This window comes from Oryzias latipes, chromosome 22 (genome assembly GCF_053564925.1).
Source record: "Oryzias latipes strain Hd-rR chromosome 22, Olatipes_Hd-rR_3.1".
NCBI classification, from domain to species: Eukaryota; Metazoa; Chordata; class Actinopteri; order Beloniformes; family Adrianichthyidae; genus Oryzias; species Oryzias latipes.
In genome coordinates this window covers 22,601,425-22,615,355 of record NC_136258.1, presented here as the reverse complement: position 1 = coordinate 22,615,355, position 13,931 = coordinate 22,601,425, and the positions used below count along the sequence as shown (strand labels likewise).

Here is a 13,931-nt window from a genome sequence, read left to right as displayed (position 1 = left end):
TCACACATCTACAATACCAGACAGATCCTTTGAAACTATAGTTTAGTGCACAACAGCATGATCACAATACAAGCAATCGTCTTCAGTCTGATGTTCAAAAGTAAAAATAGCAAAAAGTGTCTCTTTAGAAAAAGCTGTTCATTTCTTTATGGTACTTCACCTTTTTCTGACCGTATATCAATGGGAAAGAAAAAAAAGTGTTTTTTAAATAAACTTTTATCATACAGAATATCATTGAATGACACTAAACATCTAGAGCAAATTCATTTGAGGAAAGAAACAAACTAATTATTGAACTTGCCAGGAGGTTGAATAACAAAAGAGTAATAAAAGCAATAGGCCTACTTCTTAAGGTATTTTTAAAAAGATAAATAAACTTCTTAATAAATACAATTTTCAAATGACACAATTTTTTTACCAAATGATTGAGTACTTTTTTTTTTACAGTTTTTTACAGTTTTCATTCAATATTTGTAAATACTGTTTCATATCTTTATAAAAAAAACGCAAAAGATGTATTTTTTTTTGCATATTTACTCTTGTATGTTTAATATTTTGCCATATTTATAAGTAAATTAAATAATAAAATTTCCAAAGACAGTATGTTCATGGAGTAATCCCTACACAGGTGGGTTGTTTCGAAATGAGTCAATTTCCAAAATGAGGAATAGAACAAAATGTGAAAACAACCATATTTCTAAGCCTTTTAGTCAGAAGGTGGCAGCAGAGAACCAACCTGAACAGTTTCATCTGCACTGACAACTGCAGGCTGCCCTGAGTCAAATGCACAGCCTCGGGAGATCAGACATGTGAGAATTTTTATATCGCGTGAAGGTCAACATTGAAGTGACAGTTATGCAAGGAAAGTCCTGAAAGATGTGTGACATCATCCTCAACGAGGATTCCTGACAACAGAGTCACTAAAAAATTTCATTGTAAGAGCATGCTTTGGTTTTTAAAAAAAAGATAGAAGCCCTCTCTGTTCTTGCACGCATGGACTTGCCCTTGACGCACATTTGTGAATGAACTCTCATTTGAACACATGTCACGCACAACCAAACGGGCAAATCAGTCCACCTTTGCCATTCAAGAAGGCTGTCATTTTGTTGCCTTGGAGACTACAAATCTCCAACCTCTTGCAGCATCTTTTTATCCATTCCCAATGAGTAGCGTCTCTGCTGTCGTCAACATTGCTGGGGGAGGAGGGAGGGGTGCGCGCGCGCACAGGGGACGGCTTGAGTCAGCTGCGCTCTGATTGGCTGCTCCGGTTAATGAGCTGCCATTGAGGAGTTTTATCAGGAGGTGTGTCTGTGCCTCCGCGCGAGCGCCCGCCTCGTGAATAAAAAGTGGCCCCAGCTGTTGTTTCTGATCAGAATTGGAGGAGCCGGACTGTTTGAGCGGCCTGCACGCGCGTGTTCCCACAGATACGTTTGCTTTGAGCGCGCGCCACCGCGAACGGACGCAAAGTGTGGAGAGAAGGAACCGGCTGCAGGTGCGAATTCTTCATGTCTGTTTTCCTACAGCGCATTTACCAGTGAGTACTGCCATCTTTTTATCTCTTTTTAACTTTTTTCACCCCATCATCCTCAAAATTAAGACGTTTTTTACCTAAATGAAGACAAAGAACAAAGTAGTTATTTTTTGTTGGGTGATTTCCCGCTGAATCATCCTCCTTTTTTGTTACTCCCACTCTTGTTTCCTTTGACATATATATTTTTTTATTTATTTTCCTGCGGGGTGTTGCCCCTGAATCTGGAAATGTTAGGGGGTGCCTTGACTTTAGCATGAACATTTGAACGTTAATGAATACATTTACATTCAAATCCAGAGATTATACTATTATTCCTGCATGATCAGGCATTTTGACAGTTTTTTTAATGCCTTTAACCTCAGTACACAGGATGACAGTTCTTTTTTTCTCTTCTCCCCTTCAGATCTTTTACTGAAGTGGTGCAGGTGCAGTGCACAGTCTGTTTGTCATGGATCTGCAGTTTGCAGTGCTGCCTTTTACTGAGTGTTGTTACTTTTGACTAAATATTCCTTCATTTTCCAGGCCATTTTTGTTGCAATGCTTCGTCTCAATATTGGATCATTTCCTTTTTGTATGCGAGCTGCATTGAAGTATTGTTTTGCAGCTGCTTTTATAACCTCAGTGAGCTTCTGCCTGCCTCTGTCAGGAAGTTCAGAATCAACCTATTTACTGTAACCACACTTGGTTTCTCTTGCCTCTGCTCACTTGCAGTTTGCACCTAGCTTTGTGTAATATCACCTCTGTGGGGATTTTTCTCTAGTTTTGTTTCCATAGCTCAATTGGTGAGCTATGGATGATTTGTATTCTCACTCATCTGTGTTTTCTATCTTTGTGCAAAAAAAGACTATTATTTTGAAAGGATAACAACCTAAAAGGAGTTTCCTCTCTGTATTTACAGAGACATTCAACCTACAGGATTATTTACTCTTTCTCTGCCCCCTGGGGAGACTAATACAACCCCCCCTCATCAAAGCTTGCTTTCATACTTGCAGAGCTGATTGAGCTGGTCTGGAATATCAGCCGCTTTGCCATGCTGCCTCACATGTGGAGATGCAGGACTGTTGTAGGAGTAGTGCCAACTGGGAGCTGGAAGAGGGGAAACTATGTTTGCAATGAGGGATGCTAATTCCCGTCTTGTACAGGGATTGCTGTCAGGAAGGCTTGAGTGTATTTCAGCACCACTATATATACAGGCCACTGCATGCTAAAGTGCAGCTTGGCATCTTTGTGATCTGGAAATGTGGATGAACTTGTCATCTACGTCACTAATGTGACTTCAAATGTTTTCTAAAGATGCCTGTCAGGTTGGGTTTGTTAGATGATTTCAGAAACCACAAGTTATGTTAAGCTGTAGCATAAAGTTTTCGTGGGGGGGAAACAAGAAATGTCTTTCATAATAAAAGCTCAGACAGCCAAATATGCACTTGCAAGTTTAGATTTTTAAGGTTATTTCTAACAGATATTTTCATGAAATTGAGCCGACATGATTGTGCACCATCCCAGTCATTTAACTGAATAATTGGTTCTCCTGTAGGCAATAGTAATCCTGTCTTTTGGGCACATGGGCACTGCTTGCTCTCCATCTGTGCCTTGGCTGACTGTAGCATGAGAAAGCTGTCAGAACCAGGTATAGATTATGTCGACAGGATGAAGAGGTAAAGAGATTTTCTGCCATCTGGCCTACAAGCCTTCTTCAAACACTGAAGCCATTTGTTTGAAAATGATTCGGGTGCTCCAGCCATGTTCAGGTAGTTTGGACATTGTGATGGCTGCAAAGCCATATGCTGATATGGACTTATTTTGATCCATGTTGAACTTTCTCTGCCAGTCAGAAAACGATGAACACATTTTAATTGATGAATTCTTTAACAAGACAAGCAACTAAACGGTTTTACTGTAAACAATCCATAGCGAAGCAAAGTATAAATCCTGATATTCATTTGAAACCTCAATAATTGTATCAAATGCATTAAAAACACAGTTTTAAAGTGTAAAAATAATGTCCTGTTTACCCGATATTTTAATTAGAAATGTCCTGCCAAACTTTCCTGCTTTCCCAGCAAAAATCTATGGCTTCAATTTGAAGGAAAAGGTTCTGTCAACCAATCAGAGATCAGGAGAAATGTAGATGAAACAGGCTGCTGGGCTGCGTCACACCCAGACTTTTCTGTTTACCTCAGGATTTTTTTTTTCTTTTGCTGAAAAGAGCTCTGAACATTTAGTTTCTCACTGAAGTCATGTTAGCCAAAGTGAGTTTCTTCCCATGACACGACTGGACTTGGGGAATCTGGTTAAAAAATGAATTTTAGTTAGTGCCACCTTACAAATAAGAGGTTCAAGTGCGTTTGTGGTGTCCTCCAGGTATATGGTATAACATTCTGGGACTTGTTTTCCTTTGCCGCTTGGGACTCCTTTTTTGATGCATGTTTGTTTCCTTGTTGCTTGCGGACTTCCCCTTTTTATTATGCCATTTTATATTTTATTAGGACAATGTTCTGTTATTCCGAGCTGAGCAGGATGTTTATACAATCCCTGAACAGAAATATGACTGGCAAGGCCTGAGTGTTTATCTTTCTTTCCCTTGTTCCCCCCTTCCTTCCTCTCCTCCTCCTCTGCTCAGGTCTCTTCTGTCACTCCTTATCCCTCTGTACTCCTCATTTTTGCGTGTTTTTCCGTTTTTATCTTTTATTTTTTTTGTTCTTCAGTAAGATATCTCGATAGTTAAGAGATTTCAATTAGATTTATCTAGCCTCATTCCCATATTAGACGCTATAAATATTTTCATTTTTGGACACCCAGTTTATTTTCCGACCAAGCATGGCGTGTCCAGTGACTATCACAGAAAGGTTATATGCAGGGATTAAGTTAGAACTTTAACATTTTAGAGCCACCCTACACCCTACCGTGGTGTCAGTTTTTCCTCTCCTCAGGGATGGAAGAACTGAAACTCTTTCACTTCAGGAGTCAGTGATCTCTTAAGTGATTAATCACACGATTCAGTCTCGACCTGCAAGAATTGGTGCTAAACTGACTTATTAAATCATGGCAGCGGCTTATTTAGATAGGATGTAGAGAAAACTTGATGGATCTCTAAAAAATTTCACATTTCGTAGATTTGGAAGAACTTAATGTAAATTTTCAAATCAAGACTTGTCTCAGATTTACAAAGCAATATTTGGAAATTCCTCAGAATGTGAAAGTGGTGGCTTTTTAAAAAGGGTTCAGATTTAGTTGTTTTTGAAGGAACATTGTTTACATGTTAAGAATTTCTTAACTAGATTACATTTTAACTTTGCACCATAGCCCAAATTGAATGTTGGAAATTAGTTTAAGCAAAAGTAATTTGCATCCCAAAAATAAGAAAATTCAATCAAATTTGAGGAAATGAGTGAGGCTCTTATTCTGTTCTGTTTTTGTCCCATATAGTCAGGGACCACACTAACCAGAAGCCTGTGGCCACTGATCACCAGGAACCGGGTTTAAAATAGAGCGCGTGAGAAGGCCGCTCAGTATCTCGTCTCAAGACTGAGTGCCAGGTCTGTTCCAGGCCATGCGTTGTCTTTTTTTTTTTGTTTTTTCTTTCGTTTTTTTTAAGAGAATGCTGGAGAGAAAATGCAGTCCGGATAAAACGGCTCATTGTTGCTTTCTTCTAAAATGGAAAGTTTGCCTGAGCTTTGAAGTGCATCAGGTTTCTCTCCATTCAAAAACCGCCACACGCCCCCAAGCGCACTCTCACAATGACTGTTAGCTGGTTTCCAAGAGCACATGATTCTCTATTTAGAGCTGGCTACCTTATGCAAGCTGCATGATGAGCTGTGCAGCTTTGCAGCACATAAACAGTTGAACGAGGACTGCATGAATGTGTTGCAGTCAATAAAGTAACACAATGTAAACAATCTGTGGCGCATGCTGATCTGTAAATGCTTAGAATGTGATTTTTATCTTTTTCAAGGTTATATAGTCCTTGATGTCTTGGTAGGGGTGGTAATGGAACACCTGTTCGCAAGTTTTTTTGTAACTTTTTGCAGACTCATGCTAAACTGTATGCAACATCTTTGTTTCACAATCACGCTTGCTCTGGGAATGTCAAGCTGGCATACAAGATTTTTTTTTTTTTTTCTGATGCAGTTCTGTCTCAAATGTGCTGTCATCATCACTGTTTCTAACCTCCATGTCCCTTCTCTTTTTCAACCTTGCAGCCCAGTGTTTGTGCCCAGCTCAGATATGACTGAGGTGATGATCAGCAGCACCCCCATGGAGGACATGAGGCTAAGCCCCAGCAAGGACAGACTCTCCTTCCAGGTATAGGATGGCAAAAAAAAACTTCTCTAAAGCTGTTTTTCATGCATTTTCATGTGGCACCACCTTTTTATTGTGTGCTGGGGATCTTTTAAAAGTCAAATTCATTTCTAAACCGAGACATGCGTGTTGCAGTCACATCCCTTTCTTCATCCTCAGCATGCAGGTTCGCATGTGAAAGACGTAGCCTTCAGGTGTTCTTGACAAGCTGCTACCAGCAGCTTTGTTTTTGTCAGCTTAACAGGGCCATCTTGGAGCCTTATTCAAACCCCCAAACACAGCTGATCAGTTTCAAATCTTGGGTGAGAAAACTTGTAAGAGAAAGTACTTGTATATTTGTACATTTTAGGCCATTTTCTGAGGTTTTGTGTGTAATAGGGGAGTGATAAAGCCACTTCTGGTTCTGGAAAGGAAGACGGATGAGTTATTAAAGATGATATCTAAGATTATTAGCTTGGAGATTTTTTTTCTTGCTTGCTGAATCGATAAGTTTTCAGAGCAGACTCTTCATACAAATAGAGGATGTAGTCTGACCCAGAGGAAAAGGGGTTGCTTCCTCTCCTCGGTTCACACTCCAGCTGTGAGTCTTGGAGGATGAGGGAAACGGAAGGACAGGAGGCCAACAGAAAAGGGTTCCACTTTGCCACTTCAACACTTTTTTTCCATTTGTGATGTGGATTTCCTGTCTCAGTCATTCGTCCAAGGTCTCGGGCTTTCGTAAGAAAAGCAGGGATGCTTCACAGCTTACTTCCTCCATCTGGGATGTTCACTTGAACAGTATGACCACCAAATCTGAGAAGCCCTTCTAAAAGATGTCAAAGAGAATGTGATTCATAGTAGGCACTAGCACTTTCTCTGAGTTATCATCTGAAAAGGCAACGTCATGATTCAGCTGCCCTCCCCTTGCCTGGAGGCAAAAGGTTCCAGAGTGTCTAAAGTTACTCTGCTGCTGACGCACACAGAGCATTAGTGACACCGGTCAAGAAACCATGGATGGTTGACCAGATCATGATGTGCATAATTGAATTTCATTTGTGGGGCTTTCTGAAGAACTCTGAGTGCTAAAACTTCAGATGATAAATCAGCTGAGAAAATTTGAGTTTATTTCTGGTACTGAACCTGAGCACAGCTGGATCTCCTTTCCCTTGCCCGTCTCATGCCTCATTGCATTATTTTTTTTCCACTCTGTCCTTAGCCCAGACAGTGAAACCACCCCCTTTCCTTCTCTCTATCTTTGAGTGAAATATGTTGCTCCAAAAATACACATCCACAGCCTCCAAAAAAACCTACTTGTGGGCCAAGAACAGCAGACTTTTTCTTTTTTTTTCTTTTTTTTCCTCCCTGCATGACATTTTCTATTGTTGCTGAGAAAATTGGTTTGTCTAGTCATGTAGAAATGGGAATGCCAAAGTCTAAGTGTCTCTAATTTTTTGATCTTCTAATCAGATTGTTGCACTCAGATAAGTTTGGACTTGCTGATAAATCAGAAGTCTGGTTCTTGAAATTTCTGCTGTTTGACTCCTTAGATCAGTGTCTTCTGGATCTCAAAACACACATTTGATCAGGCCTGGATTTAGCCAGCCCCACTATGGGGTAGGATATCAGAGGAGGCTAGTCTGGGACTTATGTTTTATAAGTTTTATGTAGAATTCCTTCCTGACACTGCCTTCTGAACTTACCGGGCTTTGGACCAGCTCAATTAGGTTTGTGCTTTCCTAAGGCTACATTTTATGTCTATTTGTCCATCTGATTGTCTCTCCATTACCGGTATGTTGTTTTTTTTTTTTTTTTGTCATTTATTTCATATTTTTTTGTGTTTTTCTTTAATTAATTTTGGATTTTTTGCGGGGCATCACATTGGTGGGGGGGGGGGCAGCATTCATGGCATTTAAGGTGGCACTGCTCCCCATGCCTATATCTGGCCTTGCATTTGATTAATACTTCTTTTATGCAATACTGTATAATAATCCCCATCAATGTGTCTTTTTAGATATTCCCAGATCCCTCAGACTTTGACCGCTGCTGTAAGCTCAAGGATCGACTACCGTCCATTGTGGTTGAGCCAACGGAGGGAGAAGTTGAGAGCGGGGAACTTCGTTGGCCTCCAGAAGAGTTCCTGGTCAGTGAAGAAGAAGAGGAGGAGGAAGAGGATGACCAAAACAGTGGCAGTCTTCCAAATGGACAGCCAGTGCAGAATTCGCAGCACTAAAGCCTGTGTGTCGCACCTTGTTCCTCCCTGTTTCTGATGGATCCTCACACACTGGTGACACTTCACAGAAGCAGAATCGGCTGATGCATCTGTGCTTCATCTCTTCACTCATGACACCAAACAAAACAAAGGAATGCCCCCAGCTTTTTTTTTTTTCTCTCTGCTGTGCTGAAAACCCACCTACACAGACATGAAAAGATTGTACTTTGCACACTTGTAGCCCCTCTCCACCTTCTTCCAACCACGGCCACCACAGCACGAGTCCCGTTTCAAACACAATGCCCTTTTGGAGAGCAGCAGCTCGGCGCTTCATGGACAGCTCGTACTCTGCGGAAGCCCGCTGCTGCTCTGAAGGTGACTCTGAAGCGGCTAGCATCGTCGCCCCAGAGACTCGACAGCTGCATACAGAACCATTGTGGTACCTGTGGGAATAACTGTACGATACACTGTTCTTGTTTGAGTTGGGTTTCTTGAGTGCTATAATTGTTGTTGCCACTGCTGTCGGTAGATTTAAGTGTCTGTTTGTGAAAAGTTTAGTGACATGCGTCACTTCAGTTTTTTCCACAAAAGCTTTACTTCTGTGAACCTTCATAGGAAAAGGTGAGCTGGAGCAGGAAACTGGTTTGGAGGAGTTACTTAACAGGTTTGTTTTTATTTTTTCTTTCTTTTTTTTAAGTCTTCCTGTTGACAGCCAGCTGTGGGCAGAGTTTTGTATAGGCAATACTTTAAAAATCTCTCTGTTTTATGACTTTGCCAAAAGTTCTTGTGAATTGTAAGATGGTAATGTCTGTCATTTCCTGTATATGTGCGTAATCCCCCCCCCCCCCCCCCCCCCCAGTTAGACATATTTTAACTTTAGTGGAACAAATCCACAAGGAGGTGTCACTTTTAGTGGACAGTGTGTTGTTCTTGGTAGTGTGACAGATGTCCATGCCTTCACATGTTCTCAGCTTGTTGGTTCTGGGGCTGCGTGTCTTCTGTCACCTGCAGGTCCTGAATTGTTCTTGTAAAGCTCAGGGAGATTAGCCGCCATGTTTCTCTTGGTGTTTTTTTTTTCTTTTCTTTTTTCTTTGTTTTGTTGTTGTTGTTTTTGTATTTAGACCACTCTTCTCATAAATGCAGAAGTTGTAAATAAACATTGGAGTTTGCTACAAATCTGTTTGAGTCTTTCATGACAGAAGTGGACAAAAAGTTTCTGTAATGTACCTTTTCCAGATTGCAATAGAAACTGTTTCTTCCGCCCCCTCCACTGGGGCAATCCTTCTGCGCACTTAAAGTAGTTTCCAACTTTACAGAGGAAAATTGAAGCCGAGGTAACCCCCTACCCCCACTCACTTAACCTGCAGTGGTTTGAAAAAAAAAAAGCAGACTTGCTTCCTGCTCATCCTTTCGAGTGATAGAACATCTTTCTCCCTGCATGATCAAAAGCGCATCAAATATGCGTGTGTGTAAATATAGAAGCGAGAGCATGCTACTTCCTGCCTTCATCTTGCACACAAGTTTTTTTTCTTCCCTCCATACAAAAGTTATTCCTGCTCTCTGAACAGCTTTTTGATTTCACAGTATGGGATGTTAAATGAATCTGTTTTTACAAGCTTTTCCAGTAATTAAAAAGGTTAAAGACAGTAGAGCCTCTGATCATTGCATGTGTGGAGTAAAATTGCTATTCCTTACGAGAAAAACCTCCCGATTGGCACGTTGGAAGCCTCAGATGATGGTCAGGGACCCTCAATGTTAAAGCCGAGCATTTTGGCTTGACCTTTTTAAACCACTTTCTTATGCTACGTATGTGATGCGTGTTCAAGAACGCGCTTTTAGCATAGGTGTTCACACTGGACGCGATACTAGCCCATGTTATCACAGCTGGAGGAGGCTTTGTGCTGAATGTTGAAGTGTTGCAAATCTAGTGAATCTTGCTCCAGACTTTTTCTTTCACAGCTCTTTTCTGATGTATGAAAGACTTTGTATTATATAATTCTGGCCGGCACAGACCTCAATTAGTGCTTTTTCCTTCATGAACAATTCTCAAACTTTCATGTTTTGAAAAAGACGCTACCCATACGTCACTTCCAAATCTGAATCCCAAATTGGTCAAAGTTCAACTGGTTTAACTTTCAATGTGCATTCAATGGTCACGTGTAGTGTAGCACGTAAGGTGCGTAGCTATAGCTTTGAACGTGGAAGCCCAAAATGCACATACATGTGCCTTTACATAAACATTGGAAGTGGCTGCTTGAACAAGCATTTCTGAGCCCGGTGTGAAGGTAGAATTAGAGAGAAAACAGTGAAGTGCCATTCTAGCTCTCTTCTTGGGGGACTAAGCCATTATTAATGTCCCACACCTGATAACTGTGGTCAACAGCGGTGTGCGTCTGGACCAAGGAGCCGGTGTCTGGCTCAGAATAAAGTAATGATTGTCTTTTGTGGCTTTCTTAATGACTGTTTCTTGATCTCAGTGGAAAAAGTAATGAGATCATGGAAAAATAAAAAAGAAGTTGGAGCTACAGTCCTCAGAGACATGAACTGAACTTGCACCCGGCCACGCAATTGTGTGACGTCAGCAAGAGACCTCTGAACTTTGCAGCGTCTTTGAAATATTAAAGGAGAAAGCAATGTGTTTCACATTTAATAAAAAAGAAAGATACCGGGCAGCAGAGGTTAAGGCGATATGAAAGAGAGCTGCGCCGCCTCTGTGTTGAACATATTTGTGTTTGGAGCAGCTCTTATCTCTCTCAGTTTATTAAGTCAGGCCTTATAATGAAAGAATATTTGCAACAATTTTTTTTTTGCAGCAACACAAAAAGCATAAAGTGAAGAAGAATGGCTGAAATACTAATAGGTGATCAATGTTTAACATGTGTTGCAGCAGCTGACTTCAGGTTCATCCTGTACAGGTTGAGGTTTAACCACTCTTAACTGTGAACCTTCACTATCTTCCAATAAAAGCTTGGAATGGTCATGGTTGCTGTAAAAGCCCATCCTGGCATTTGATGTCAAACAACAGCTTTTTGTTTTGTTTTTTTTTAATAAGAAAAAAATCTGCAGCTCAGGAGTTCAAACACCAAATGTGTTGAGCAAATAATGACTCTGTCTTCTCATTTACTGCGCAGAGATGAAGAATGTATTAGTAACCACATCTATTTGTAAGTGTTCCAGTAAAACCCCTCCAGTGTATGTGTCCCGTTTTTGGTTTGTCCCTATTATAATTTACTTTGAAGCCTGAGTTTCATCCTGAAAAAAACACAAAAAATGTGTCTGTTTTTAGTCAACACTTTTTAACACTAAGGCCTAATTTAACACTAAGTCCTGGTCCCTCCTGGTGGTTGGAAATGTCTACAGTCATCTTGCAAACAGAGGTCTCATCAAGGGTCACCGTCAATGCAGTGACATCGAGGGACAGTGTTACAATCACCGTTGTTGGCATGGGATGCAGTGACTTTAAAAGTGTCAAAGTGTGTTTGCCTGGCCATGTATTGAAACTCCCGTCCTCTGGGTGCAGTCACTGATAGCTCTTCTGGCTCATTCTTGGAATTCTTTCCAGTGGAAACAATCTCGACGCTGATCCCAGTGTGTCAGCGGAGTCTGACCTGCCAACCCCTGAATTTTCCCTGAGTCCCAACTAAGGCCTTATTAACACTGTTCCCTTGTGCTTCTCTGACTCGTTGATTTCATTTATCCTTATTGGTGTCATGAGGGGCAAAAACTGATTTTAGTTTTTTTTCCATTCCTTTTTAATATTTTTGTCCCTTCTTTCCTTTCTCCCAGAATCCAGTTTTGGTCTTCCAGCAGTTGAGATGTATTGCCATAGAGTCTGTTGTGTTTCACTCTACAAAGTGCTCCTGTTCTGTTAACCCCACCATTTTAGCACTGCAAACCCACAGTTCAAACCATAAGTTTCACTCTGTGCATTGGTATGCTTGAGCAAACCTTCCAAATGGACCCGTGCAAGTTTTACGCAAAACCCTGCCTGTTATTCCAAGCATCTTGTGTGTGAGGGGAAAGATTCTTTTCCCATGGTTCCTCAAGTGTGAGAAGAAAATACGGCTCTCAGGACATGAAGCAAAAAATTGGATCGTTATTTTTAACCTGTACAGAGACGGTCCACCAAGCTTAAACACATATCTGGCATCGGCTCAAAGAAAAGAGCCTGAATAAGAAATACTGAGAAGTGGACTGTAAGAGGGGAAAATATGAAGACATCTGGATGGTAAAAAAGGAGGTAAAATATAACACCTGTACTCTGTTTCCGCTAAATCACATGTTCAAGGTTGGACGACTTTCCTGGCGTCCACTTTAGATAAGGTTCATTGAGATAGGATGGAATGCAACCATGGCAAAAGTGAGACTTGTAAACTTGTTAAGTGTCATGACACTCTAATAAAATCTAACCAATGTTCTTTCCAAGTGACCCAACAAACCACAAAGAAGGCTCAAAACAGGAGCATGTGACCCCCATGAAATGAATAAGAATCTAATTTTGTCGTGTTCTTTCCCTGAATGCTTTGCTTGTCTGTCTTCTGCAAAAACTCTATAAAGAGAGCAAATGTCAGATCAAAGCATCTATCTGACGTGTTTGATACGTTTAACCCACTTGCAACATAACTCCAGCCTCAGAAACATGAGCTGCAGAACAGGAGATTATCTGTGTTGAAACAAAAAACATCACTGAATTCTTTTAAACTTGAAGGGTCCTAACAAAAATGTGCTGTACTTCTTGGTTTTGTGCTTTTCTGAGTTAATGACCCAAAGGCTGATGCTCTTCCGAACACTGTTGTTGTTAAAAATAGACAGCTTGTGACCCCACAGCTTTAATCCTTATTGCCTAGAGACCACGGTGGAAAAAGCAATGAAACAGAGAAGAGATCTGACACAAAGAGAGGTCAGCACACAAGTCATTCTACTGTGCATGGGCTTTTTCTGCTGCAAAAACTATGAGTGAATGAGTCCACTGTTGCAACAAGCTTTGGAGGCAAGAATGTTGAATTAAAAAAACAAACCAAGTGTCCTTTTTTTATTAATAAAAATCTAGCTCAAGACTAAAAATGCTGTGCAAAAAACCATGAAGACAGTCGCTCCCCTTTTCTATTTCTATTCTTAGAAGAAAGGCAAGTCCAACATAAATTCATGTTACTGCTGGTGTTGGCATTTAACAGGCAATTTGATGCAATTTATTGCAAAGCAGTTGCTGTTAGCTTGGCTTACCTCCCAAGTCACAGCTGCAGGTGGGGGTTGTTTTCCTGCACTAAAATCAGAATCTGTCAGAAGTCTTTAAATTTCTCAAGGCAACAGGTTAAGGAGCACCTCACGGTGGTGGTTTTCTTTTGAACCAGATGTGGAGCTCTTTGATGAAGAGCGGGCCGCCAACTGACAAACCAACAAGAGAAGCTGGTCCCAAAGCAAGGTTTTTCCACTCTCTGAAATGATGACCCTAGAGAAGTTTACACCGATAAAGCAATGGAGTTCACTCAGTCTCTCAGATAGAGTGCATGCCATGCAAAAGAGGTCATGGAAAAGTCTTGAGTTTGACTAAGTGCACTCTCTCTGCTGCCTCGTCTGTCAGTCCATCTCAGGCTCGCTCACCCACCCCGTACGCAGCCGCGCTGACACAAGACAGCGCATGTTCAGGCTCGGATGCACTCAGACACACTGACCAGTCCGTGCACACAGGCATCACTGAAAGCTGAGGTAATTTGTAACAGTAGAGCAGCTCATAACTGCGGGTAAAAGAAACAAATGACACATGCAAGGATTTACACAGCTTTAAAAGGCTATGTTTGATGGCTTACGTCAAGAAGTATATCATCCGTACCACACTGAATTAGTTTGGGTCCATTACTGGGAAGAGGATCTCAGGAGAAACACTGTAACATGATTAAAAAAATAATGATAAAC

General features: G+C 41.0%; 1 protein-coding gene across 3 annotated transcripts; it reads left to right on the top strand.

Moving 5' to 3' along the window:
* The first annotated feature begins 1,298 nt into the window (after positions 1 to 1,298).
* On the top strand, positions 1,299 to 9,194 carry lbh (LBH regulator of WNT signaling pathway). 3 transcript variants are annotated; one of them, XM_078941349.1, is made up of 4 exons: positions 1,371 to 1,534; positions 4,958 to 5,067; positions 5,731 to 5,833; positions 7,821 to 9,194. In XM_078941349.1, exons 3-4 carry the CDS (start codon positions 5,756 to 5,758, stop codon positions 8,037 to 8,039), a joined length of 297 nt encoding a protein of 98 aa, XP_078797475.1. In that variant the 5' UTR covers positions 1,371 to 1,534; positions 4,958 to 5,067; positions 5,731 to 5,755; the 3' UTR covers positions 8,040 to 9,194. The 3 variants fall into 3 exon arrangements, with proteins under 3 accessions (XP_023807529.1, XP_078797476.1, XP_078797475.1); XM_023951761.2 differs by lacking the exon at positions 4,958 to 5,067 and having other exon boundaries at positions 1,299 to 1,534; XM_078941350.1 differs by lacking the exon at positions 4,958 to 5,067 and having other exon boundaries at positions 1,352 to 1,492.
* Positions 9,195 to 13,931: the final 4,737 nt, after the last annotated feature.

Bases quoted from the DNA above. Each gene is read 5' to 3' on its own strand.
- lbh (XM_023951761.2), top strand. From the start codon at position 1,506: ATGTCTGTTTTCCTACAGCGCATTTACCA. The intron at 1,535-5,730 runs GTGAGTACTGCC...TCAACCTTGCAG, and splicing joins TTCCTACAGCGCATTTACCA to CCCAGTGTTTGTGCCCAGCT. The intron at 5,834-7,820 runs GTATAGGATGGC...GTGTCTTTTTAG, and splicing joins AGGACAGACTCTCCTTCCAG to ATATTCCCAGATCCCTCAGA.